The sequence below is a fragment of the Paramisgurnus dabryanus genome, chromosome 5, assembly GCF_030506205.2.
Source record: "Paramisgurnus dabryanus chromosome 5, PD_genome_1.1, whole genome shotgun sequence".
Classification (NCBI taxonomy): Eukaryota; Metazoa; Chordata; class Actinopteri; order Cypriniformes; family Cobitidae; genus Paramisgurnus; species Paramisgurnus dabryanus.
Genome location: NC_133341.1, coordinates 45,408,205 through 45,433,624, shown reverse-complemented (window position 1 = coordinate 45,433,624; position 25,420 = coordinate 45,408,205). Strand labels below are relative to the sequence as shown.

Genomic DNA, 25,420 nt, shown 5'->3' with positions numbered 1-25,420 from the left:
TCGTACAAAAATTTACGAATGTGGTCGTATGAATTAATACGATTTAGCCATCTCGCAAAATACGCACAAATTGCCATGGGATCACGTTGATATGGTCCTAAATGTTTTGGTCCCACCAATCAATCTTTGATGCTAAAAATTCCATCATTCAATTATAAGACCTGGATTTTACGTAACATGGTCACATATAAATAAAATGCAGAAATTGATGACAAAAAACAGCCAAGAAGTTTATTCACAATCATTTAACATTCTTTGTACATTCTCAAATACAAGTTTATAGTGTTAAATTATATTTTGGTGGTGGTTAAACAAACTAAATACAATTTAAAAACTTTTTCCAACTAGTAATCAGAATTTGGGTAAACACAGAATGAGTTTATTGCAAAGAATTTATTGCAAATCCTGGCAAAATCTCTTGTGCTTGCATTTAATCCTTCAACAGCAAAACAAACATGTTTTGGTCCCAAAGTCAGCATTCTTCACATGAAAATACATAGCAGCAAAGCAGATGGTTTATATGTGAAATTACTTGTGAGTGGTTTGCTTTATACTACGTGTGTTATTTAAAAACCCCAATTCAGCTTAAAATACACATTTGAGGAGTTCAGATGCAAAACCCTCTTATGCTGCGTACACACCAAACGCGAGACATCGCGTTCATCGCTCTAGATTACGCCACCCAATTCATGTCATTCACATCGCCCCACATGAGTTCACGTCTATCTATTTCTATGCATTAACTTTCGTATGTAATCCACTCGCTAAATTCGCATTTTGTGTGTACGCCCCATAAGGGGCGGTTCACATTTCGCGTCTAAAACTTTCCTCCTCCTTTCCAAAACAGCATTCTGAAAAAAGTATTTTCAACTGGCTGCGGCGCAAACACGCCAAAAACGTTATTTTGCTAGATGCGCATGTACATTCAAAACAACGTATTTGCACTGTCAAAAGAGCACCTAAGTGCGTCTGACATGTTTTAAAAAATCCACTTCTTTGGACAAGACATAGTAAACAGTTGCAAAATAACTAAAGATGCAACTAGAAACATTGCAAATTAAGAAACTGAACTACACATAGGGGGCGCTGTGATCCATCTGGCTGCCACATTCAGGTCGTATTCTGGTACACAAACTCACAAGGGACACAAGTTTGAATGTGAACTCTGCGTTTAAAGCATCATCATTTAATTTATCGTCCATGCACTGCCAACAAAGTCCTCTAAACATTGTTTTTTCAGCAAAACGGTATTTTTAAATGACCTGAGGCCAGGATTAAGCAAATTTGAAGCTAAGGTATTTAATGAAAGTACAATACGCGCCGAGAGCGTTCGGTTAATATCATGATGGGCGTCCTAACTATTATACGTGGGTGGGACAAGACCCTTGCCAAGCACATTTCTTCTGCTACCAATGCCCATGGTTAATATTATCATCTCATTTTTGACAGAAGTGGTGTTTAGAGGATTTTGCATCTGAGCACCTCAATTCCTGTTAAGTGCTTTCAACGGCATTCAGACGCTGTTAAATTTTATACTGATTAAAGTGTGCAAAACTTTGAGATTCAGTATTAATGGATTAGCTTTTAAACAGGAATTCTCAGTTGGATATGGTGGATTACAAATTAAAAGTATATGCTATAAATTAGGTAAGTGGTGTTTAATAAGTTCTAGGAGGAAGAGGTATTCCTACAAACAGTTCACGGTCATAACATTCATTTACCAGCATTAAGATTGAAACCATTGTCCATGTACCACAATCTTTCTACAAATGCAGTGGTCATATTTAGGAAAGTTGTGCACCCCACAGGGAAAGTAAAATACATTTGTTTTACAAACGTAAACATTTACATAAATGCAGCGGTTCTGCTCGCTTCCAAGTCTTTTATCAAACTATTACATTTATTTAAATAGAAAATAGAGAGAGATAGTAGCATATCTGCAAAAATAATCACCATTCAGAGTGCGAAACAACAAACTTCGTATGTGATTGATTGATATCTCTAAGAAAATATTGTTAGTCAAGGGCTGCTCTCCATGATTTTCAACGGTATTGCCTTGATTTATTTCACCATTCCAGGCCATTATAATCCTCAGACAACCATAGGCACATTCGGTACTTCAAGATTTCCTCACTGGAATGTGCTAGAAGCTCATGCATGGGTGAAAAACGTCACGTAACAAAAGCATGACCTCATCACGCAAATAGACAAAAAATGACATTTCGTCTCTTTCACTTCCATCAGCTTCCTTCACGGTCGACCAGATCCGAACTGATGGAAAGCGATGAAAACTGATCCTCAAAATTCAGGAAAGAGTGCTCAGAATCTTTCTCCAGCATTTTCTTCCAGATTTTTACTGAGAGAACAGAAACGGGTAAGATGATTGGGTGAATTCATATTTTGTGCAGAGATAAAGCAACTTAAACAATACTGGCCTTTTTTGTTACCAAAATCAATGGTACTTTCACTTCTATTACGTAGGAAATACATTTTTGGGTGATTCTCACAAAATCTAAACTAAGATTGTGTCCAGCATCAGATTTTTTTTAAAAGCCCTCGAAGCCACATATAAGATTAATTTGAACTTACTATAACCATTATTTTTAGACGATATAAAAATATTTAATATAGAATTATTTACATTTTTTAGATAATCATTACCGCAACATGATATTACATTAAATATATACATTTACAAACTCATGTTTCGGTAATGAGAACTAAAATGTTGTCTAGGTACTATGACAAACTAAATTTCAACTTTTATCCGGAGAGAAAAAATAAGAACTGCTGACCTGGTAGCCATCTTGAGTGTCACAGTCAATTATGTCCCTTCCAACAATATATTTTTTTAAATATTAGTTCCTTGAGGGCTTAAACAATGATTGAAAATTGTTGCGGAGGATGAGAAAATTGGTCTTGGACACATTTATATTCCTTATTATTGTCTCTACATTTACCAATGTTCCCAAATACCACATGTTTCTTTACTGTAAATGTTTATAGTATTACATGCACTGAAGCTTTTTATTTTTTAGATTTTTTTAATTATAAATATTTCCATGTCAAAAAACCCATGGGCACATTGCGGTAATGAACTTTTTTCCCTTAAATGTGGAAAAAACAACAAAATTGGTTTGTATGATGTCATTTGATATCATATGCAAAATAGTACATGAAGAAATGTCTGTAACTGTATGCTTCTTATTTTGATACTCTTACTTAGCATTTACTTTTTTTTATAAAAAGTTTCATGACACCTCATAAGTCTAATTTCACGAGAATCACCCCTTTTGCTTTTATAACAATGTCCAAGGATTGCATGAAGAAATCATTCACAGTTAACAATTTTCGGTTAAGCCTCTTTTCATACACAGTTAACATTCAATAACCAAAGCTAAAATGTGTTACACATTTAAATACTGGACAAACTCAATAAGAGGTCACACAGTACTGCGGGCAAAACCATTTAGCAGCACAAAATTTGTATAGCAAAAAATAAATGAGGACATACTGTACTCTGGTTCTTCGGTTCCTGAAGGTTCTTCTGATGTCTCCTGCTCCTGGGGTGATGCCTCTAGATTTGCGATCATCACCTCGTAGGCCGTCCTGGCCTCAGATGATAACTCAATCATTTTGTGATAGTGGTCCTGTGACAATTGTGTGCAAAATGCAATGAAAAGAGAAGATATAAATGCAGTAGGCATCATTTATAATTTTTTAATAAAAGACCGATACAATAAAGCTTTTACCATACTTCTAAGCAGCAATAACCTAAAGATATTTCTGACTCTCACCTGTGCCCCGTCGTAGTTAAAGATGCCCACTAAGCTAACAGGGACGGCTTTGCTAACACAGCGGCCCAGTGCCTTTCTCGACAAGGCAAACACGAACGGCACACCCTGTTCCCGACATGTGTCAATGATAGTGTGAAGTGCTTCATCTAGACCACCTGCAAAACCCAATACCCCAAATCAGCTTTACAACACATCATTTGATTTGTTGGTCAAAGACTTAAGAAAGCGCACCTCCTTTCACTGTATCAAAGCTCAGCATGACTTTTTTGAGTAATTTTTAATTTTGTGTGAACATTAAAGTGAAACAAAAGCAATATGATTTTGTGAATCTGTACAATGAAGCATCATGTTGATTCAATACTGTACCTTTGGACTGAATACGTTCGCAGTTGGGCGATATGATAACGCACTTGACCTTCCTGAGTTTGAGATGTTTCAGGACCTCTCTTAGACCCATGACCAGTCGTCGCTTCATCCGGGCCTTCATGGGGTCTTTCTGATAAAGACGATCCTGAAACCTCACCAGCTCCTTTAGTAAAGTGGTCACACATTCATCTACATCTTTGCTCAGCACCTGGTTGCAATAGCTGAAGAAAAAAAACATCAAGTATGCCATTAAAATAAACAATTTCAGAAAGACTTAACAAGGAGATAGATCACATAAATTATGGAGAAAAAAGACTCTTACTCTCTGAACTTCCTGCTGTGGATTTTGGGAAGATTAGGGTTGGAATTGGGATTTAGGGTCACATTTTCCGCCATGCCGTTATCCAACACGTGATTAGACTCGTAAGTGGGATGGTCGCTCTCTGGTTCTTCAATATCAACAAGTTCAGAGTCATCACCTAGATCCAATGACAAAGTCGGTAAACTTTTCATACATATGGTACATGCAACACAGGGTTGCCAAGTCCACAGTTTTCCAGCGGAAATAGGCTACTTTACACGGGCTGTTTTTCACTTTCACGGGTTGATGTGACCCCAATAATGTGATATTTAGCCCTGGGAATATAAATTTTAGCAGAAGAACCCTAACAAAAATGCAGGTGTTAGCCCCCGGAACACAATTTTTACTGGAGAACGCAATTGGGATAGTTTTAAGCAGCAATTGGGTGGGTTTCGCTGTGATCACCTGGCAACCGTGATGCAAAGATTACATACATGACAATTTAGTAAAAAATGTCACAGTGACTGCTGTGTTTTCATACCTGTGAGATGTTGGTCTTGATCAGTCAGACTTGCTTCTGAAGGATTTTCTTCAGTTTCTATTTCGCAAGCCTCAGCGACCAGTCGGGCTGGGTCTTTCTCCTCTAGCAGGCGATTCTGTTTCCTCTCCTCTCTTTCTCGCAGAATGACCTCAAATAATAAAAGTAAAACATGTTTTACAATACCGTAAACTGAAAATTGAAGTAAAAAAAAAACTGTAAAATTTCTGTGCTACTAACAGCACGGAGCATAAACATCTCAATGGTTCACCAAACGTATGCCACCGATTTGCACGTTGGCTTTATATGTGGACGACATGAGAAATCGAGCTCATCTTACTCGTTTGAGAGGCGTTGGTTTTTTCGCTTTAGGAACTTCTCGTTGCTTTCCCTTTTTCACTAAAGGACAGGTGGAGTCCAGCGGGTTGTGAGGGATCTTCTCTTGCTGCCATGGCTTCTTCTGAACTGAAGGCTCCTTATGGACCACAGGCAGAGCTCCACCAACTAAGACAACAGAAAATACCATTTGATTCTTAGCTTACATATGATGGCAAGGCAAGTTTATTTGTATAGCACATTTCATATACACGGGGAAATTCAAAGTGCTTTACATAGAAATGAGAAAACATACATGATGCATGAGAATTTAAAATAAAAAAATAAAATGCAATTTTATAAAGATTAGCATTTTCCATTGACAGGTTTACTATTGCTCAGAATAGGACCCTTGTTAAAAAGGGACACTCCACTTTTTTAAAAAAAAAAAGGCTTATTTTTCAGCTTCCCTGGAGTTATTTTTTACCGTTATTTGGAGTGATTTTTACAGTTTTGGAATCCATTCGGCCAATCTCCGGGTCTGGCGTTACCACTTTTAGCATAGTTTAGCATAATCCTTTGAATCTGATTAGAATTGCACTCAAAAATAACCAAAGAGTTTCAAGATTTTTCCTTTTTAAAACTTGACCCTTCTGTACAGACCCTCCAGAAAAACGCTTTTATGCGATCACATGATTCAATGCATAATAAGCCAAAGTCTGCATATTTATGCAGGGGGCGCATTTTTTCAATACACTGCACTTTCGCCTTATAAATTGCAGATTTCTGCTCGCAAAATATGCAGGGCTTGCATGATTTCATAATCCCCACATTATTAGGGGTGGGCCGATACGATATTTGGTATCAATATTAGTCCGATATTTGCGAAAATGGCTGGATCGAATATCGAAGAGGCCGGGGAGTACAATCCGATCCAATACCAACACATACCTTGTCATGGCAACTTGGGGTAAAGCGCGACTTGCTGAGCAACATGAATTTGCACAAAGTAGCACTTTAAATTGTCCAAAGTTACACCTTAACATTTTGAATTGTTTTGCTGACTAACTAAAAATGTTGCCTCTAGTCTGTTTGAAACATTTAAATAAAAATGAAGCAGCAGTATTGCACAATGTTTCACTGAGTCTTAAATTTGCTTTTTGTACGGCTAACAAATGTGTTATTTGCAGCTTAATTTATTAAAATGGCGATAGAGATGGTATTGTATCGGTATCGGTATCGACAGATACTCAAAGTTGTGGTATCGAGATCGGTATCAGACATGAAAAAGTGGTATCGGCCCAGCCCTACACATTATCGTAGCAAAAAGTCACATAAACCTTAGCAGAAAGTTTAAAAATGTTGCATTTACTTCACACATGCGCAGCCATGTCCCCTGTTGTCATGGGAATGTTAGGAAGTGACGTAATTACGCGACGTGAACATCAATGAAATGCTGCAAAAGCTGCAAACAGTTTTTGCAGTTTTTGCAAGTTCCCGCAATTTCACAGCATAAAATTGCATAAATATCCCGCATATTAAATCGCATTTTTTAAGAAAATGTGCCGCAAGACCAAGGATTTTTGCCCGCAACAATAAAAAAAAACTCAGCGTTTTTCTGGAAGGACTGTCTGTAGTTACATCATGTACTAAGACCAACGGAAAATTGAAAGTTGCGATTTTCTATGAAGATATGGCTAGGACCATGGGTGCAGCATACGCAAAGATATTACGCAGCCAGCACCTGAAAAATAGTCCCCTTGGTAACTTTCAATAGCAGGGAACTATTTTCGGGCACTGCGTAATATCATTGCACCTCCTACAAACATGGTACGGCAGCAAAGTCCTTGATTATTACTGGTTGCGGCATTGTGCATGTGCACCCAGCATTAGTATGATGAAGTTTTTTTTTAAAGCACATCATTTAATTTGCTATTATTATATACTTAAACATTTACTGCATATCATATTGCATTTTTTAACAAATTGTCACACATTGCATTTTCCTTCAGTATGGTGCAGCTCTATTAGATGTTGTCCTACAAAAACTTAGACCAATATGAAAATGCACTAATAATATTTTCAGCCAAATACCTGAAAGCGTCACCGGCCGTTGGTCTTGTTTCGATTTCTTACACTGTTGCTTCTGCTCAAGGACGGCCAACATGTTTCCCAGGTCAAGCTGAACGGGAACTTTCGATTTCTTCTGACTAGTCTGCCGAGTTAAGGGGTAAAAATCAACTTCGATCAGTTCAATAAAATCTTGTTTCTATCCTGTCTTCTTTAAACTCATAAACTAGTATCCTGTTTGACATTGCACTGCGTTGAATCAAATACCAACCTGTTGTTTCTTCGTGTCACTAGAGGCAGAAGTGGATGTCGTTGTTTTGTATCTTATTTCTTCTTTCTGTGCTACAGAATGTCCTCTGAAATCCTGAATCGATACAATTACAGATGGTCATAAATGAACAAGTGTTCAGTGTTTGGTATTTAATGGCTGTATTATGAATTGTTGGCTCACAAACTCACAGAGGCAAGTGACAGGCCTGGAAACTCCTCTTCATCCTGTGAACACAATGTAAAGTTATTATCCATCTGTGATTTATAAATCCATTTAACCACTTTGAATTTCATTGAAAATTACATTGATTTGAAAGACAAATAGATTTTCACTTCAAACTTTGGAGGTTCCTGTTGGATCAAATGTTCCTCTGGTTTCTGCTCCGTCATGTCCTCGGGGGTCGTTTTAGTTTTCTTCTTTTTCTTTCTCTTTCTCTTATCCGTTTTCTGCTGTGCTGGTTGTGCTGATAAATCCTCCTTGATACAGTAAATCAAATGTTAGTTTGTGTGTCCATGTTGTACAATATATCCTAAAGATGCTAACTGTACCTGAGATGATCCGTTGGATTTGGGGCTTTTCTGGATTACTTTTGGAGGCTGAGAAGCAACATTAGCCCAGGATGGAGGTCCAGTGGGAACATAAACTGAATTATCCTGATCTAAATCAGATAGGATTATAAACAATATGTTATTATTTATTTACCTCACATTGATGACCTAGACAAAGAAATGTAATTTTAAAAGACCATGATGCTTACAAAGGTCATCAACATCATTTTAATCCTTTTCCAATCAGCACAATTATTTTAAAACAAGATAAGTTTGTCTTTATAATCTTTCATAAACAAAAAGCAATCATTTGCTCTGCCTACTTTCCTTTTCATTACAAGTGACCATCACCTGTCATATAGAAATCACTTTTCATGGTCCATTCAATATGCTTTATGCCCAGCTGCACTACTTCCTGGACTTCAGCCAGCTCCTTGTTTCCTGTCTGCCATTATTGGACAAACTGATTAATCCAGGTGTGTCTGATATTGTTGTTGTGACTACTGAGGTCAGGCACACATGGATTAATCAGTTTGTCCAATAATGGCAGACAGGAAACAAGGAGCTGGCTGAAGTTCAGGAAGTAGTGCAGCTGGGCATAAAGCCTATTCTAGATGATTAACATAAAGCCCTGCCCTAAAATATTTTAAATGCTGCCCAATGTTGAATTCATCCTGGTGTTTGGAAAATTTTACCTGCTGTTACAGCTGATGGAATGTCACACTTTCCGGTTGACGGGACATGCCATGCCGACGACTTTGTTCTTCGCTTTGGTACATTCTAACATTAAGAAAAAAATGCCTTGCTTCAGTGAACCAGAAAATACAGATATTTGGTAATCAGTTTGTGTTTGAAAAGCACACTGTGTTCTTTGGCTGAAAATTACCTTGCAAGTAACTGCTGGTGAACTTTGAAGCTCTTCTGGCATTAGTGAACCACTCGCCGATGGTTCCAGGTGCCAAGAGTTTAGTGCAGGGTTACTGGGTGTGATGTCACCCAATTCAGGAAAATCTGCAAGTTGCATTTGAAAAGTGCTACTGCATGTCACTGCGGACTTGGCTCTCTCAGTAGGATCTTGGGAAGGTTTGGTCCCTCTGTAACCTGAAAATAAAAGTGATTTTAATATTTTGTCAGAAAATTAAGATTTTAATGTGGTTATTAAAATGTACAATTACCTTTTCTGTCTGAAGATCGCCTATTGATTCTTTTGTCCTGAGATGAAGGATCCGATCTATTATCTTTCCATATCTGCAAGGTTACAAAAAATTCAAAACTGCAATAAAATATACCTGCAAATGGGTATGCACGAATACGATTCATTTTACAGATACTGTATTTTAACTAGTGGCAGATTAATTTTGCAGATTTTAACAATCGGCTGAAAAGTAGGTATTCACGGTACGATTACTTTTGCGGATACCAATCTCAACTAAATCGGCAGATTCTAATACCGCAATTGGAATGACTGATGCGATTAATTTAGCCAATTCTAACTATTGGCTGATTCTGATATCAAAATGGGAATTATTCATTAAGCTGATACCGATTTTAACTATTAGCAGATTCTGCTACCAATATTTGCCCTTGCTTACTTAATCCTTTAAGGGACACTCAACTTTTTTTGAAAATATGCTCATTTTCCAGCTCCCCTAGTGATATTACGCACTGCCCGAAAAAAGTCCCCTTGGTTACTTTTAAAAGCAGGGGACAATTTTTAGGCGCTAGCAATTTAGCAATTTTTTATTGCGCCTGCTGCAGCCATGTTACAGCAGCAAAGTCCTTGATTATTATGCCAGAATGAGAGTATAGTTCCTAGCCATATCGCAACTTTGAATTTTCCGTCAGTCTTAGTACACAATGTAACTACAGAAGAGTCAAGTTTTAAATAGGAAAGACATTGAAACTCTTTGTTTCTTTTTTGCGCAATGCTAATGGTCTAATCAGATTCTATGGACTCCAAAATGGTAAAAAACAAATGTTTCACTTTAGGGGAGCTGGAAAATGAGCATATATATTTTTTAAAGTGAAGTGTCCCTTTAAAAGAACATTTTGCCATCAAATAGGTTTTCAACACCCTCAAGCGGTCAATTAATAAATTATCGGTTTATAATATAGCTGATACGTAGATGGTTAAAATTTAATTAAAACATAAGCTATACATCGGTGCATCTCAACTTCTTATACAAAAAAATGAATCCACTATCGAAACTGTAATACGATTAATTTGATTGATTCTGATACCTCAATGGGATATGATAAATTTTGACACTGACGATTTTAAAGGGGGTCGCACACTGGACGCGCAGCACCGTGCCGTTCTAAAAAAAAAAAAAAATTGTTTTCTATGAGTATACGCACACAGGGCGCTGACACGTGCCACCTGTCCGCAATCCCAGCTACGACTCAGGAAGTTGTTCAAATCCCGAATCATAAAAGATTAACATTGGCTGCTAACGTATATTTAGCATTTTGAAGTAGACTTTATCGGACTAAGCTCACGCTATTTAATTGGCACTTCCGGTGTACGACACCTTCGAGTTGTCCTAGACACGACTCTGCGCTGAGCTGTGCGTCTGATGTGCGACCCCCTTGACTATCGATATTTTCCGATTACCGATATTTGCCCTCGCTTCCTTAATCTGAACTTTTGTTGATATTGTTTTAACTTAACACATGCGTTTAAGGATACTGGCTATAAGAGAGGCAGAAAAGTAAGGTTAAAAATACGACAACTTTCAGAGAATATCCTTACCAACAAATAGGTTTTCAACACCCTCAAGATGAGTTAATTATTTAATGATCGGTTTATTATATCAGCCTTTTTATGCTATAGGCGGTATGTGGATGGTTTAAATTGATCAAAATCGGCCGATACATCGGTGCATCTTACTTTGAGATTATGCGGTCAAACTTGTTTTGTCATACTAGACCTTTTCGGTCTGCTTAATTTTGAGATCAGCAGTCCTGTTGGGAACGCCGTTAGAGCCGTGTTTTCTCTCGGCTGGGTCATGCTGACAGTCGAATGATCTCTGCCTTCTTTTGAACCAGTCTTCAGGTGAGGATTGACATGTCTGATCTTTAGGTCGAGTTCTGAAATACAAAACAAAAAGTAAACTGATAACCAAACTAATCCTAGCTGTAGAGATTCTGATATTGTAAAAGTATAAAGATTCATTTTGCAATAATTCTCATTATAATAACCTTTTCATATTCTCCATTTCTGTATTCTAGTAGTAGATGGCTATGCATCCAATAAACTCAGCTGATCCAAAACTCCAACCTTGAATATCTATGGGTTCAAAGAACAGTGTTGAGAAAACAACATGCACAGTGAATTTAAAATGACTTAAATAAAAAATAAGCTTGAATAAACGTCTAATATCAATAAGCAGTGTTTAAGTAAACGATACTGAATCTGTGTGTACAATTTTAACAGTTATATAATGGCGCAGTACAGATTAAAGGTTACACACACTAGTAAACAAAATAGTAATGACTAGTAATGTCATAAACCTCTCAGTCAAAGTCAGGCAGTTTCCAAACACGCTTACCTATCGGTTACACCTCGTAATCATCTGGATTTAATTATTTAACTAGCTGACTGTAAGTAAACGTGTATAATGTTTTGTAAGGCTGATGTCGTAATAAACATCGCTTTGGATTGGTTAGCAGTCAGCTAAAAATCTCGTCAGCAGTAAACAACCTGCAAACTTCTTTGATTCGAACCTATACCTATCGACTACCACCTTACATGTCAAATATAATCACATAAAGTCGCATGTTTAGTTCTAGACAGCTTTCAGCAGCTCTTCTGTGTCGTGCCGAGCCATATGGGATTTCTAGATAGATCTTTAGACAGGCGTCTGAGCTCGTGTGAACAGTTGAAATAACGAAGGGGTTTTCACGAGTGAATTATATTAAGATTTTTCATACCTTTCGGTCTTTGACAGACTCCATTTTAAAAACGCTTACCCCCTCTGAGGTAAAACTGCTAGGCCAAATAATAAAGATTAATCTTAAAGTTGACAGTAAAGATGAGGGACTTTTATTTTGAAATAGTCTGTTGATTTATTCGACTTCATGCAGCGCTGCGCAGCTAGTTCCGCGAGAGCGATTCAAAGCCCACTATTCGAATCGCTCTCGCGGTACTTTGATGTCATACTCCAATCTATCCGCGCAGCCTCGTATTAACTTATTAATTATACATAGGTTAAACTCAGGGATTTATTTATAACATGGTTAAATAACACAAAAGCATTACTGTTATAATATTAGTCAAAGTTGTGCCATTTTATAATAAACATTTAAATTGCGGCAAAAAGTAATTTTTTATCTTTTACCATTAACGTCTAAATATATTTTTTAATAATATTAATAATGAAAAACACTGCTTCGCGTGATGAGGTTCATGTTTATTTTAAAAAAAAACAAATACGATTGAAAAGTTACATTCAGTCTCAAAAAAAAAAATAATCCAAGCATCCCCATATATTTTATTTCAGTAGTATATTTATATAAACATAATAAAGTGTTGTAAAACATCTTCATGGTAATAAAATGTTGTAAAAAAAATAGTATCGTAATATCCTAACACACTATATGTCTATAATGATTCTAGGCTCTGCTAATAGTACCTTATATTGTTTTTCTTAAATACTGCACACATTTCAGATGGTTAACAAGTGGTCCTGTTGCTCATTTGGTATAGCATCGTGTTAACAGTGCAAAGGTCATGGGTTCGATTCCCAGAAAACACACATACCGCTAAAACAAAATGTACAGATTGAAGTCACTGCCAAGCATCTGCCAAATGCATATATGTAACAGTGTCAGAGGTCTGATCAGACTAAGACTGCATGTTTTATTCCTCCTTCTGTCTTTTTAGTCTGTTCAGTAAAATCAGAGGCACTATAAGTGAAGCTGAACTCAACATAAAGCATACTTCTGGTCCAGCCAACCAGTACACTGTAAAAAAAAAAATACAACCAGGTTACGGTTTGTGGGTGAAACATTTAAGCAAGGTTAAAGCATCTGTTTACATAATTACATAAGTCATCCACAAAAGCATTTAAAACTGTTAGATTATTAGGTTACTTATTTACCTGATGAAGCCACAGTAGGGCCCAGTGCACGAGCTAAAGCTCCAAGACTCCGAAGGATTCCCATTACTGTTCCCTTCTGACTAGATGAGCCTAATACAGCAACACACATCATTAATACATCTCACACATGTGAGAGATCACGACAATCATGATGTTGTTAGAAAAAAAATACTTATCAAAAAAACTCACCATGCCCAGAAACTTGCGCTGAAAGGCAAGGAACAACGATGGCAGCAGCTGCAAAATTATAAAATAAAAAGTTCACAAACACAGCAAAATTTGCATTAAAAAAATGCTTTACAAATGCATACTTGCTTACCAAAGGAGTACAAAAACAAGCCAGAATAGAGAAGTGTCAAATTCCATGCCATTCCAATAAGCAGAAAGGCCGGTATAAGCAATACAATCGCCTGGAATATAAATGAAAACAAATATTTGTTGTAAATAATTAAGCGAGTCACAGTCTTGGTTCCAAGAAAGTCATACAAAAATAGCTGTTTTAATAGACTTGTGATTCGGTAATGCATGAAAGAGTTTACCACGCTAACAGTCTGGATCTGATGATCAGGTTTGATCCTGCGGGCATAGCCGCCCTGGATCACAGCCATGGTTATGCCGATAAAAAAGAACATTTTACCCTGCTGCATGCTGCAAGAGAAGAAATAAGCATTGAAGTTAGTAAAGCACAGGTAAGGGGGTTATATGGGATTCAGTTATTGCTAAAGGGATGGGAGAGGTACATCAGTAGTGTTTTACTGTGGGTGATGGGGTCACTTCAACCTTTGCTCCTGATCCATCATTTCTGTTGTTTGTCATGTACAATAAAAATATTAAACTTCCTGGTTCGTTACGGTCTTACAGAAATACAAAAACTTATGAGCTGCTTTGTGCGTCACACATCATGACCCTGACCTTGAAATCAATTAACTTTCACTATGACAATGAGAAGCTTTATGTTACATGAAATGTAATGAATGCTGGAATTTTCATATCTGCAGCTTTAGTTATGAAATATTCAATAGTCCCCAACCAAGATACCTTAAAGGGATAGTTCACCCAAAAATAAAAAATACTGTCATCATTTTCTCACTCTCGTCTTGATACAAATCTATGTAAATTTCTTTGTTCTGCTGAACACAAATGAAGATATTTTAAGCAATGATTGTAACATTTTGTTAGCACGGCTGACCATTTTTCCTATTATGGAAGTCAATGGTGCTTCTGTTTCCTGGTTGATTACAAACATCTTCCTTTGTGTTCAGCAGAACAAATAATATGTATACAGGTTTGTAACAACATAAGGGTTAGTAAATGATGATTTTTGGGTAAACTATCCTTTTAATTGAACAAATTATACACTAAATTCCAGTTAAATGTAAGTTTCAGTAGGATCAGGATGCACTGCGAAGATTGCTGAAGTCACTGAACATTTTAAGATTTTGTGCCCTTGTGTTTTTTATGATACCTAACTGTAGTATTTAAGCTGTACCTGGAAAACTGGAAGCGCTGGTGTGTTAAGAAACTCAGGGTGAATTCCAACCCGGAGAAAAGAAACAGATATGTGAAATAGACCAGTCCGAGCCTTTTCAGATTTTGCATTCCTAATGGAAAAATGAAAAAACTATTACAAAGAAATTCTGTGAAGCGTGTTTTATTCTATGATAAGGTATATTACTGCAAAACTGTTTTAAACATTGGACCGACTTTGTTCAGAGGGTGGATTTTCTGTTCTTGTGACTGCAGTGAAATTGAAAAGTGCTGCAGGGTGAAGAAGATCTCCGGATTGTTGAATGCCTGGAGTTCCTGATGATCCCTGTGATGTATAAAATGAATCATATCCATAATTCTAATTAAACTAATTTAAACCTGTTAAGGTAGAGATTACGACTTAAATGTTTAGGTAAGAGTTCAAGTTTTCAGATAATGATTTGTTTGGGTAGGACAATATTTAGCCGAGATACAACTATTTGGAAATCTGAAATCTGACGGTGCAAAAAATCAAGGAAAAATAATAATACTTTTTTTTATATTTAGGGTATTTTGACCCATTCAATTTTATTATTGGCAATTGCTGCTACTTATGACTTTTGTGGTCCATATCTCAAATAATTTTTTTCTAAAGTCATCTGTAATTTGGATTATATTGTCACCTTGTTGTCCTTCTGAAAAGTCTCTGGCAGTGTGAAGAAAATGAAAAGCAGATCTGCTAAAGAAAACAGGACGGCCAGCAAGGCGGGTCCTTGATAAAACATCTCGGCGTCTTTGCGCCTCAGAGCGAAATATGCTCCCATTAACGGCCCCAATGTGAACCCCAAAGAGAAAGCAACACCAATCATTGCCTGAAAGCACAACAAAACAACAGATTATGAAACAAAATGACAAAATAAAGGTAATGTGTGAAAGGTATAGTTCACCGAAAAGAAAATTCTGTCATCATTTACTCACTCAAACATGTATAAATTTCTTTGTTCTGCTAAACACAAGTTAAGATTTAAAAGTGTTAATAGCCGAGCAGCTCAGGGGCACCATTCACTTCCATAATATTATTTTTCCTACTGTGAAAGTCAATGGTGCACCAGATCCGCTTGGTCACAAAAATTCTTAAAACATCTTCCTTTGTATTCAGCATAAAAAAAGAAATTCATACAAGCTTGGAACTTAAGGGTGAGTAAACAATGGCAAAATTTTATTTTTTCTGTGAACTCTCTTGAAATAAACTAGATTACAAATAACTCACCATTCCCTTGCTTCTTGCTTTAGGGCAGGGCAGGTCAGCCACAATAGCAGTGCACAGACTGACATTACCCTTACAAATCCCACCGACTACCCGAGACAGGAGGAAGATGCTAAAACTGTGAGATAAAGCCCATAGTATGTAGGAGGCCATGAGGCCCACCTAAAACACAAGGAAATATTTGTTCATTTTTACACACATATGGGCAAAAGTCTTAGGCCACCATAGCACAATAAGATTTGTTGTTTTTGCAATGTTATAGTGATCATATATAATTGTTTTTCTTTTCAGTCACTTTACTTTTTTATTTTTTTATTTTTGTGTACATATTTCCTGTATTTTCGTAGTTTGTATCCTAATAAAATAGATTAAAAAATAAATATGGATGGACATTAAAACTTCTAAAACAACATGTCTGGTGGTGATGGCCTAAGACTTTACACACTACTATTCATCATATTACAGTAGACATATTATAGTATGCACTATACACACAGTTGTTAGAAGCAGCAATGGTTTTCTTCCATAATCATCTGAAAGAGCCCCAGTGATGGGCGATGACAGAAATTGTAGAAAAGAGTAGAGCGAACCGATCAGACCTGAGACATCAAGAGGAAACAATCAATGTAAAGATTCAATACAAAAGGTCACGTGCTGCAATTTTAACAAAACCTAGGATCAGTAAAAATGAAGTTACCTCCGAAAAGAACGCTGTTATATTTTGTTTCCATTGGAACTCCCACAGCCCCTCTAAACCAGTCCACTACGCTCTGTAGTGTGTGATACATGCTGTCCTGTAAAATGCATACATGCATGCAAGAAATAAAGAGAAGTTAAAGGCACATTTTATGCAAAATTCACTTCTACAGGATAAATGTGTGTTGGCAGTGTGTGAACACAACAACCCTACCATGAAAACAAATTCACCCTCTCCTTCTTTTTTAATCCCCTTTAAACCAAAGCGGTTTAGATTCTTGTTAATGTGACATCACACTGACATAGCCCTGCCCACAGTCACTGACTTGGTAAGGCTGTAGCTCATTTCATTTGCATTTAAAGGTACAGATGGGGCATTTTGGACATACTATAATACATTATATCTTGGGTATTTTTAAGCTGAAACTTCACAGACACATTAAACCCACACCTGAGACTTATATTACATCTTGTAAAAATGGGCATAATAGGTGCCCTTTAATGAAAACTATTTTTGATGGACAGTCCAAACAACAGCTGCTATGCAAGTTTTCAAGTGGCACATTAATGATTGCTGGCTAAATAAACAAGTCATTGTCTGTTTTGTTTCATCAGAAAGAACAGCTCAGGCCTGGTCATACAACAAATGTCATTGCTATAAAGTTCATTTATTTAGTACCATGTGTTATCATCACCCTTATACTTAGTATATACATGTCAGGCCTGGAGAATGAAACATTCACAAAGTTTTTAAAATAAAAAACAATGTTGCATAATAGTTATTTTATGGCATATCAAAGCATCTTTATTTTTTTTTAAGAGTGCTAAGTCAGATATAACTCTATAAAGATCTTCTTCTCACCCCTGTTTGACTGTAATGGTCCAGGATTGAAGGCAGCAGGGGAAGAATTAATGTGAAACCTAGAAGGTCAAGCAGCAAAGCCAAGAAAACCACCCTGATGACTCTGGAAGATCGGACATCTTCGGCTTGTGAAGTCTTCTCGCTTGCCATTTCTCCACTCTGGTTGCCCCAGGGATTTTGTTACTGCAGAAGATCCTTAAACCATCTCATGTGCTCACTGAACTGAAGTGACGCTTCACTGAATCACATCGGTAAAGATCAACAAGATACACTTCTGATAAATCACTTTATGATCACTTCCTCATTATTTACTCATATTTTTGTCATATTTTTAAAAACAGTAGTGAAGTCAGAACTATGGGAATTACGTTTTTATGAAGTTTAAAGTTTTTAGACGTCACTTTATCAAGCAGCTACACAGTATTGAAAAAATTCAGATCTAGTCTGGTGTCTCATTGGCTGATTTTTGGCTGAAGTTTTTGATCCACATCATCCATATTAAAAGTTTTTGAAAAAAGTTTTTTGTACTGAAAAAAAAAATGTTGACACAATTATACGCGTGTCTACAAAAATAATTGCAAACATTAAGCATAGGCCTTCAGATTCAAGAGGTTGTACAAAACATTACTAAAGTGACTTCCATTAAAAACCGGTTTTATGATATTTTTTGTCTTAAGTATTTTTTGTTGCTTGTGTGAATTAAAATGTAACACATTTATAGATATTACGTATTTCAACGTTACGTTACGCGAGAACCTTCTTCAATAAACATGACTAAGTTATTTTAAACAGGTTTAAGACACATACAGTGAGTTCCTTCTAAAACATACAAGGAAACCAAAACCGCCCAGACGCTAACTGGATCTAGTTTGCTTAATAGTCACCACATAACCACGTACTACTCTGAGATTTACATTCACATTAAAGATGACCTTACCTTAAATCTCAGCATTCAATTGTGTTTACAGAAGATGAAGATGCGCTATTTCCACGCGCTCGTGAACACATACACACACGGGGTGTTCGAATTCTGTGGCGCTGTTCAGAGCGATCGAAGTATGACATCGAAGCATCGCGGGAGTTATACAAGGGCTGTTCTTTGAATCTTTCTCGCGATGCTTTGATGTCAAAACCCGATCGGTCTGCGCAAGTTCTGCATAGTCGAACACGTTCACACAGGCATATACAGTACCAGGAAGCGCGGTGTCTGATTTCAACAGGCACGACGCGAATGTGACGTGTCAATATTTACTTTGAATTAAGTGATTTCTGTTCAGAGGCAGGGCCTGTTCACTTTAGTTCACGACTGATTATATTAAAATAATATAATTAAATCCTCAGTACTTTATAAGTCTGCAAAAGTGCACTATATTCTCTGCAGCCTTGCAATTAATATATTTTCCAAAAATATAATTTCCAATTCATTGCAAATACAGTAGTCCTTAAACAATTATGATTTTGCCATAATCGTGCAGCCCTACCATAAGGCATTTTAATATTATTCAATTAAACTTATTAAAAAAAAAACTGCTGAAAAGGAACAAATGTGTTTGTGTTCTCCCCTATATTTCTATTTTTAATAAATGGTGGGTCTTGAGATTACCTGTTGGGTTGAAAAAGTTTGGAAACCCCTGATAAACAAGATTTATCAAGTATTCAGGGGAAACAGATGGAAAAATAAAAATCCTTATCTTAATCTGTTTAGTAGTATTAGATTCTGTATATTGCCAAATAATGTATGGTAGGCCTCTCTTGTGTCAAAAAGAACAAATATATAATGGACTTTCAACATTTTACTTGATATATATATATGAAACATCGTTTTTTTCCCCTAATAAAACTGATGAGTTTTCCCTGAAATAGATGAAGAATATAACTATTCATAGATTATTCATTGTTACGTCTATAACTTAGATAAAAAAATACGATTTGTAGCTCATTTACCTTTTAGAGGCCGTTTCGTGTTGTTTAAGGACCCTAATTATGATTATAAATGCAAGAATTACTCCGTGGTCGGGGCACAATGAACTTGGCCATAAAGCGGTGGGGGCGTATACCACCCGCAAATTACGCGAATGAGGCTGCTGTGAGTGCTGTCATCATAGGGACAGCAACCTTCAACCTGGTGTCATGATGACACCGGCCCTCGTGCCCCCAAAAAACAGACCGACCCACCGAGAATTCTCCCGGTTCTCCCTATGGCCAATCCGGGCCTGTTCAGAGGTGCATATGTTATTAAAGAGATACAGCTAATTATACCACACGATAATGTAAACATATCGAGTTCTATAAAGAAGAATGTAAATTTTGCACTGTGAGTGAAAATATCATATGTATACATTTAGATAAACGGCCATCATCTGTCATTAAAAATGAACACTGACTACAAATCATAAGAATAAAATAATATGCCTTAATATGCAACATTATTTCATGTTTTAGTTTTAATTTATTAGTTTTGGCTTCTAACTTGACTGTAAAGTTTCCAAAGACCACAAGAGGGAGATAATCGATCATAATTTGAAAGATTGGCTTATGTGCAAAACCATTCACACGGCCAGTCAATTATCTGAAATATGTACATTTCAAATAGTTTCGTATATGTTATTATTTTATAACTGATTAGTTAGTTTGTATTTTGAAGTAAACATAAAGCATTTCTTGTAGTCTACTGAACACTTATCTATCTGTCTTGGGTTACTTGCAAACCTTTCCTATGCGTATTACCTCTCAAGTAAAATACGAAATACAAAACAAAATAGACAAAGTTATAGCAAAGGCTACAGAATAAAATAAGTGTACAATAGAAATTTTAAAGGTAACGTCGAAACCCTAAACATATCATAATAAATTAATAAACAGCCTCTGTTTTTTTCACAGGCGGAACCATTCAGCAAATTATCATTTCAAGGGGAACACATAATCGGTGAACACAACGTTCGGACTACTTGAAAGTGTTCAGCTGTTACAGTGATGTAAGTTCAAAATTGAGAATTTGAAAAATGAGTAAATTTTTAACATCGTAAAAGATCTTTCTAACACCACTGATCTCTTATTTCTCAGTTTATAATGCGTTGTCGATGCTCGGTTGTGTGGAATGCAATGACACCTTCGGTTAGCCAATCAAAGTCATGTGCTACATTTTAAATGTCATAGGTAATTTACCAATTAAAAGGCATACTTTCTATTTGGTGTCATTGATCTTAAAGAATATTACCACACAGTATAGGAAAATTAACCATGGTGTATTTTTTTGGTAGAAGTGTTGTTTACGATACATAATTAACTTAGTTTTACCCCAGATATCAAAAAATTTTACTGTTGTGAAATAATGGTACATTTTTGGTTACAATACATGTCATGGTCAAACAATGATTTCTATAGTGAGACAATGGTACATTTGTGGTTAGTATAGTTTTACCACAAATACCATAGCTAAACTACGGTTACCATAGTACATTTTCTAAAGATATATAAATAACCAACATTGCGATTCCATGACCGGTCAGTAATCTGTACTGAATACTGTTCATTGTATTCATCATCTGTTATTATTGTCAGGTTGAATTGTTCCTCATGAGGTCCCTCATTTGCACATGAATGCAGGAGCACAATGACGCCTTTCGCTCCTCTGCAGTCCTGACATCTCTTACAAAGTTGATCATGACAGCCCAACCGACAAAATGATATCCACCACGAGACTCCTGACACTGCTTAACCCACATCCAGTTAAGAGGAGTTTACCACTGTTCTGCAGTGCTTACTTTTCAAATCTCACAAGACACCATGAGAACCTCAACATAGCACTTTGTCAGTCCGGATCCTCTTTTAACAAAGCCAGTGCTCACCTACAGGGTATATGGTCATCCTCACTGGCTGGCAACAGATCTTTCAGCCTCACACCTGCTGGGATTGTAAATGCAGCTCCAGCATCCTTTCAGCCCTACCTCAGATTAATGAGATTGGACAAACCTATAGGTGAGTTTATATTAAGTTAAATCTATAAAATACTGTCTGTTTCTGTAGCTCATCTATTAGAGCATGAATTTGACGCTAAGGCTGTGGGTTTGGCTATTGGGGGAACACATACAAATAAAATGTAGTGGTCGACAGATGAAGTTTGGCTTTATGGCGAATACTGAGAAAGCAATGATGCAAAAAAAATGCAAATGTAATTACAGTAAATGAGTGACAATAAGAAAATTGGAACTAAATAAACATTTATTGTACTGAATATTTATACATATATACGCATTTAGGTACTTGCAGGGCTCCAGACTGCCCCCAAATGGTGGCATTTTGCCCCTAAAATTTGAGTGTGCGCCACTGAATTTTACATCCAGTCGCACATGTGCAACCAGTAAATTTGACCTTTTTTTCCAAAAGTGCACAATAAAATGTGACGATGAATTTGAAACAGCACATTGTACTTTCTGCATCTATCATTAAAGTATTTATTAGTAATACAGTGGAAATTAGTAGAAATGTGAATATTTGGTTGGCATGTTGATTTACGCTGTGTGCCCCTAAATTTTCTGGTTGCGCCCCTAAAATTTTCAGTTGGGGGCCACTGTGCTCCTAGTGAAAAAAGTTAGTCTGGAGCCCTGACTTGAAAAATGTATTAATGACACACTGTCGATCTGACACCTCACAGTACTGTCGGAATAAGACTTCACGTGAAAAGTGAATATTATTGGTCATTTTACTGTCTTTCAGACATTGGCTGAGTTTTCAGTAGAAACAACTAATTAAAGGAACAGAAAGATTTATCTTTAGAATAAAAAGATTTATTGGCCAACCTCAATATTGAAAAAAGTAAAATAAAAAACATAAATAAAAATATTGGCTGATGTATCGGCCACTTAAATATATTGGTTTAATCTCCAATAAAAGGTGACCCTTACATGCAAATATGTATGTAGAAATGAATATGTAGGTAAAACATATTGTATTTATTGTTCTAAATAAAATATTTGTAATGCTCACCCTGGGGGAAAATAGACGATATACCAGCTACTTCAATATACCGGTTTAAACCAATTAAAAGGTATAGACGGTTCATCGGACGCACGTGCACTGACGTGATACAGGTCTAGATCCGAACTTTACGTCCAGTTTCGTTTTTTTTTTATGGTCTGACTAGTTGCTAAACTGATCTCTTGAACAAATGCCTCGTCGAAAATAACAAATGTTTTGGTTTCCTAGTTAATCTGTGTGTTTTTTTTTGCTTGTTATGTAAATAAACTACATTTAAAGAACTTTGTTGTTATTTATTATTAGCGGAGTTAACCGGAAGTTATGTGCGGACCATGACAGCCGCTTGTTTATGTTGTTACTACTGAAACTGTCAATAGCTTATGTAGGTTTAAATATTGTATTTGTTGTTCTCATTGAAATATTTCTAATGCTCACCACTGTAAAAAAAAAAAAAACAAATACCTTCCGATATATCGGCCACTTCAATATATCAGTTTAATTATTAATAAAAGGTATAGCTTGCATGCATAAATATATGTAAAGTAAATATGTAGGTATAAATATTCTATTTGTTGTTCTCATTAAAATATTTATAATGCTCACCACTGTAATAAAAAACAAATCCAAATATCAGCTGATACCAGCAACAAAAAAAAAGTATAGCTTGCATGCATAAATGTATGTAAAATAAATATGTAGATATAAATATTGTATTTGTTGTTCTCATTAAAATATTTCTAATGCTCACCACTGTAAAAAAAATCCAAATATCGGCCGTTACCAGCCACTAAAAAAAAGTATAAATTTTGTATTTATTGTCTCATTATAATATTTCAGTAACACGTTACAATAAGGTTTTATTAGTAAACATTAGTAGATGCATTAACTAGACTGCACAATTTTTGCACACCGTTGTTTACGCATGCGATGTGCATGCTCTCTAACTTGTTAACATTGGCGCTGAAAAAAAACATGTGCTGCTTATGCGCTGCTCAGGCTTGCGGTATGAAACCGGCATTAGTTCATGGTGCCTAAACTAATGTCAACAGTTTAAACATTTCATTTTAATAATATATTGATAAATGACAAAATTAACATGAACAAAGACCAATAAATGTTATAGAAGTAGTGTTCATTAATAGTTCATGTTAGCTAATGCATTAACTAATTGTTAACTAATACAACCTTATTGTAAAGTGTTTTCAATATTTCTATTGCTTGTAATTTGGTAGGAACTTGGTTGCTGTATCTGCCTGGTACATGGAGTATTGGTTTGGCTGCAGACCCCGGATGCCTCCCTGATTTGCGCATGCTGGCGCTGTTCGGTGTAGGAGCTTTGCTTATGAGGGGAGCTGGTTGCACAATCAATGACATGTGGGATAAAGACTTCGATAAAAAGGTATGATTGAATGGGCTTCCCACCATTATGAAAATCACTGAACTCTCTGGGAATTTTAAGTTACAGTATGAAAGGCTGTGTTGCATGGTGAGAAAAGTTGGCATAAGCCATTATGTTAGTATGTAACAATGTGGGTTGCTGCAATGTAATAGCTGCATACGTTTTGGGGTCATATGTTGTAGGTATCAAGGACCGCCACACGGCCCATTGCGTCAGGGGATGTCACGCAGTTTCAGGCTCTGGTTTTCCTCGGAGGTCAGCTGAGTTTAGCCCTGGGGGTCCTGCTCTGCCTGAATTACTACAGGTATGCTCAGCGTTTTTGATATACCTTTACGAAAAGGGTGTAAATTTGGTATAATAGGTATTGTAATTAAAAATGTATTACTCTCTTTCTGTTTAGCATAGCCCTCGGTGCAGCCTCTTTGTCATTGGTGGTCACCTACCCTCTCATGAAGAGAATCACATACTGGCCTCAGCTTGTTCTAGGTAAATATGCATTTAAAGGTGCAGTATGTAATTTAAAATGTATATATATACCACCCCGTTGAGACAAACTGGTCCCCCCAAACACTATCGAGATGTCAGACTGTGAGTGCCCCATTTGGAGGGTGCTTCTCACTTATTCGTGCATCCTTGTTTATTTTCTTGCATCTTAGCTCTGCCCCCCTCATGATGCACCCATAGTTGTCATGAACATATTCGATTGCACACAGCACCGCTAAATGTGAAGTCTGACCTGCTACATTAGTCCTAAAAAACTATTTATTTCTTGTCATTTTTTCCCTGTAGGTCTTACTTTCAATTGGGGTGCTCTGCTGGGCTGGGCTGCCGTGCAGGGATCATGTGACTGGTCTGTGTGTTTACCTCTGTATTTCTCTGGTATAATGTGGACATTGATTTATGACACCATCTACGCCCATCAGGTACGCCCATCTGTTGTCTCATCACATAAAAATGACAAAAACCGTGCGCACGTTTTTAAGTCTTTTTTGAGCAGGACAAAGATGACGATTTTAAAGTGGGAGTGAAGTCGACAGCCCTTAGGTTCGGCCAGGACACCAAACTGTGGTTGAGTGGGTTTAGCGTTGCCATGTTGTCTGGACTCACTCTTGCAGGAGTGAATGCCGACCAGACGTTACCGTACTATTGTACGTTGTCTGCGGTGGCCGCTCATCTCGCGTATCAGGTGAGAAGCTCGGTTTTTAGAGGATGCATTGGCCTACAAGGAAAAATAAGCAACTTATTCTCTATTTCTTGCAGATTTACACAGTGGACATCAACAAACCGGAGGACTGCTGGAAAAAATTCGCCTCCAACCGAAACCTCGGACTGCTTTTATTCTTGGGAATAGTGACTGGCGGTTTTTGGAAAAAGAGAAAGGATGATCAATATGAAATACAGCTGAACTCCGTTTCAAATAAATAATAATAAAGTATACGTAAAA

General features: G+C 36.7%; 3 protein-coding genes across 6 annotated transcripts; 1 reads left to right on the top strand and 2 right to left on the bottom strand.

Moving 5' to 3' along the window:
• Window positions 1-217: 217 nt before the first annotated feature.
• On the bottom strand, window positions 218-12,257 carry secisbp2 (SECIS binding protein 2). 3 transcript variants are annotated; one of them, XR_010543676.1, is made up of 19 exons: window positions 11,758-12,098; window positions 11,408-11,495; window positions 11,137-11,296; window positions 9,382-9,454; window positions 9,093-9,307; window positions 8,902-8,986; window positions 8,207-8,316; window positions 7,991-8,134; window positions 7,847-7,882; window positions 7,659-7,751; window positions 7,412-7,532; window positions 5,343-5,506; window positions 5,006-5,153; window positions 4,486-4,642; window positions 4,164-4,384; window positions 3,798-3,952; window positions 3,515-3,650; window positions 1,263-2,356; window positions 218-1,219 (listed from the first exon to the last, which is right to left on the bottom strand). XR_010543676.1 is itself a non-coding variant. In XM_065284393.1 (18 exons), the coding sequence occupies exons 2-18, from the start codon at window positions 11,422-11,424 to the stop codon at window positions 2,241-2,243; spliced, it is 2,151 nt and encodes a 716-aa protein (XP_065140465.1). In that variant the 5' UTR covers window positions 11,425-11,495; window positions 12,140-12,257; the 3' UTR covers window positions 218-2,240. The 3 variants fall into 3 exon arrangements, 2 of the variants coding, with proteins under 2 accessions (XP_065140465.1, XP_065140464.1); XM_065284393.1 differs by lacking the exon at window positions 11,758-12,098 and adding an exon at window positions 12,140-12,257 and having other exon boundaries at window positions 218-2,356; XM_065284392.1 differs by having other exon boundaries at window positions 218-2,356.
• A 349-nt stretch (window positions 12,258-12,606) lies between these two features.
• mfsd10 (major facilitator superfamily domain containing 10) lies at window positions 12,607-19,628 on the bottom strand. Of its 2 annotated transcripts, none has more exons than XM_065284390.1 (13): window positions 19,545-19,628; window positions 17,601-17,838; window positions 16,740-16,836; window positions 16,538-16,641; window positions 16,046-16,204; window positions 15,459-15,647; window positions 15,013-15,121; window positions 14,798-14,909; window positions 13,848-13,956; window positions 13,628-13,718; window positions 13,498-13,545; window positions 13,309-13,398; window positions 12,607-13,171 (listed from the first exon to the last, which is right to left on the bottom strand). In XM_065284390.1, the coding sequence occupies exons 2-13, from the start codon at window positions 17,748-17,750 to the stop codon at window positions 13,068-13,070; spliced, it is 1,362 nt and encodes a 453-aa protein (XP_065140462.1). In that variant the 5' UTR covers window positions 17,751-17,838; window positions 19,545-19,628; the 3' UTR covers window positions 12,607-13,067. The 2 variants fall into 2 exon arrangements, with proteins under 2 accessions (XP_065140462.1, XP_065140461.1); XM_065284389.1 differs by lacking the exon at window positions 19,545-19,628 and adding an exon at window positions 18,538-18,640.
• Window positions 19,629-20,484: 856 nt separating this feature from the next.
• On the top strand, window positions 20,485-25,413 carry coq2 (coenzyme Q2 4-hydroxybenzoate polyprenyltransferase). Its single transcript, XM_065284388.2, has 8 exons — window positions 20,485-20,575; window positions 21,162-21,578; window positions 23,810-23,976; window positions 24,159-24,280; window positions 24,377-24,462; window positions 24,766-24,899; window positions 24,974-25,162; window positions 25,237-25,413. Exons 2-8 carry the CDS (start codon window positions 21,284-21,286, stop codon window positions 25,399-25,401), a joined length of 1,158 nt encoding a protein of 385 aa, XP_065140460.1. The 5' UTR covers window positions 20,485-20,575; window positions 21,162-21,283; the 3' UTR covers window positions 25,402-25,413.
• The last annotated feature ends 7 nt before the right edge of the window (window positions 25,414-25,420 follow it).

Coding starts and splice junctions, on each gene's coding strand:
- secisbp2 (XM_065284393.1), bottom strand. Junction 7,752..7,846: donor CAGGCCTGTCACTTGCCTCT/GTGAGTTTGTGA, acceptor GTATCGATTCAG/GATTTCAGAGGACATTCTGT. Junction 5,507..7,411: donor ACGGCCGGTGACGCTTTCAG/GTATTTGGCTGA, acceptor CTGTTGTCTTAG/TTGGTGGAGCTCTGCCTGTG.
- mfsd10 (XM_065284390.1), bottom strand. CDS start 17,750: ATGGCAAGCGAGAAGACTTCACAAGCCGAAGATGTCCGATCTTCCAGA. Junction 15,648..16,045: donor AAGCAAGAAGCAAGGGAATG/GTGAGTTATTTG, acceptor TTGTGCTTTCAG/GCAATGATTGGTGTTGCTTT. Junction 13,546..13,627: donor CTTGTTTTTGTACTCCTTTG/GTAAGCAAGTAT, acceptor ATAATTTTGCAG/CTGCTGCCATCGTTGTTCCT.
- coq2 (XM_065284388.2), top strand. CDS start 21,284: ATGATATCCACCACGAGACTCCTGACACTGCTTAACCCACATCCAGTT. Junction 24,281..24,376: donor CTCTGCCTGAATTACTACAG/GTATGCTCAGCG, acceptor CTTTCTGTTTAG/CATAGCCCTCGGTGCAGCCT. Junction 24,463..24,765: donor CTGGCCTCAGCTTGTTCTAG/GTAAATATGCAT, acceptor TTTTCCCTGTAG/GTCTTACTTTCAATTGGGGT.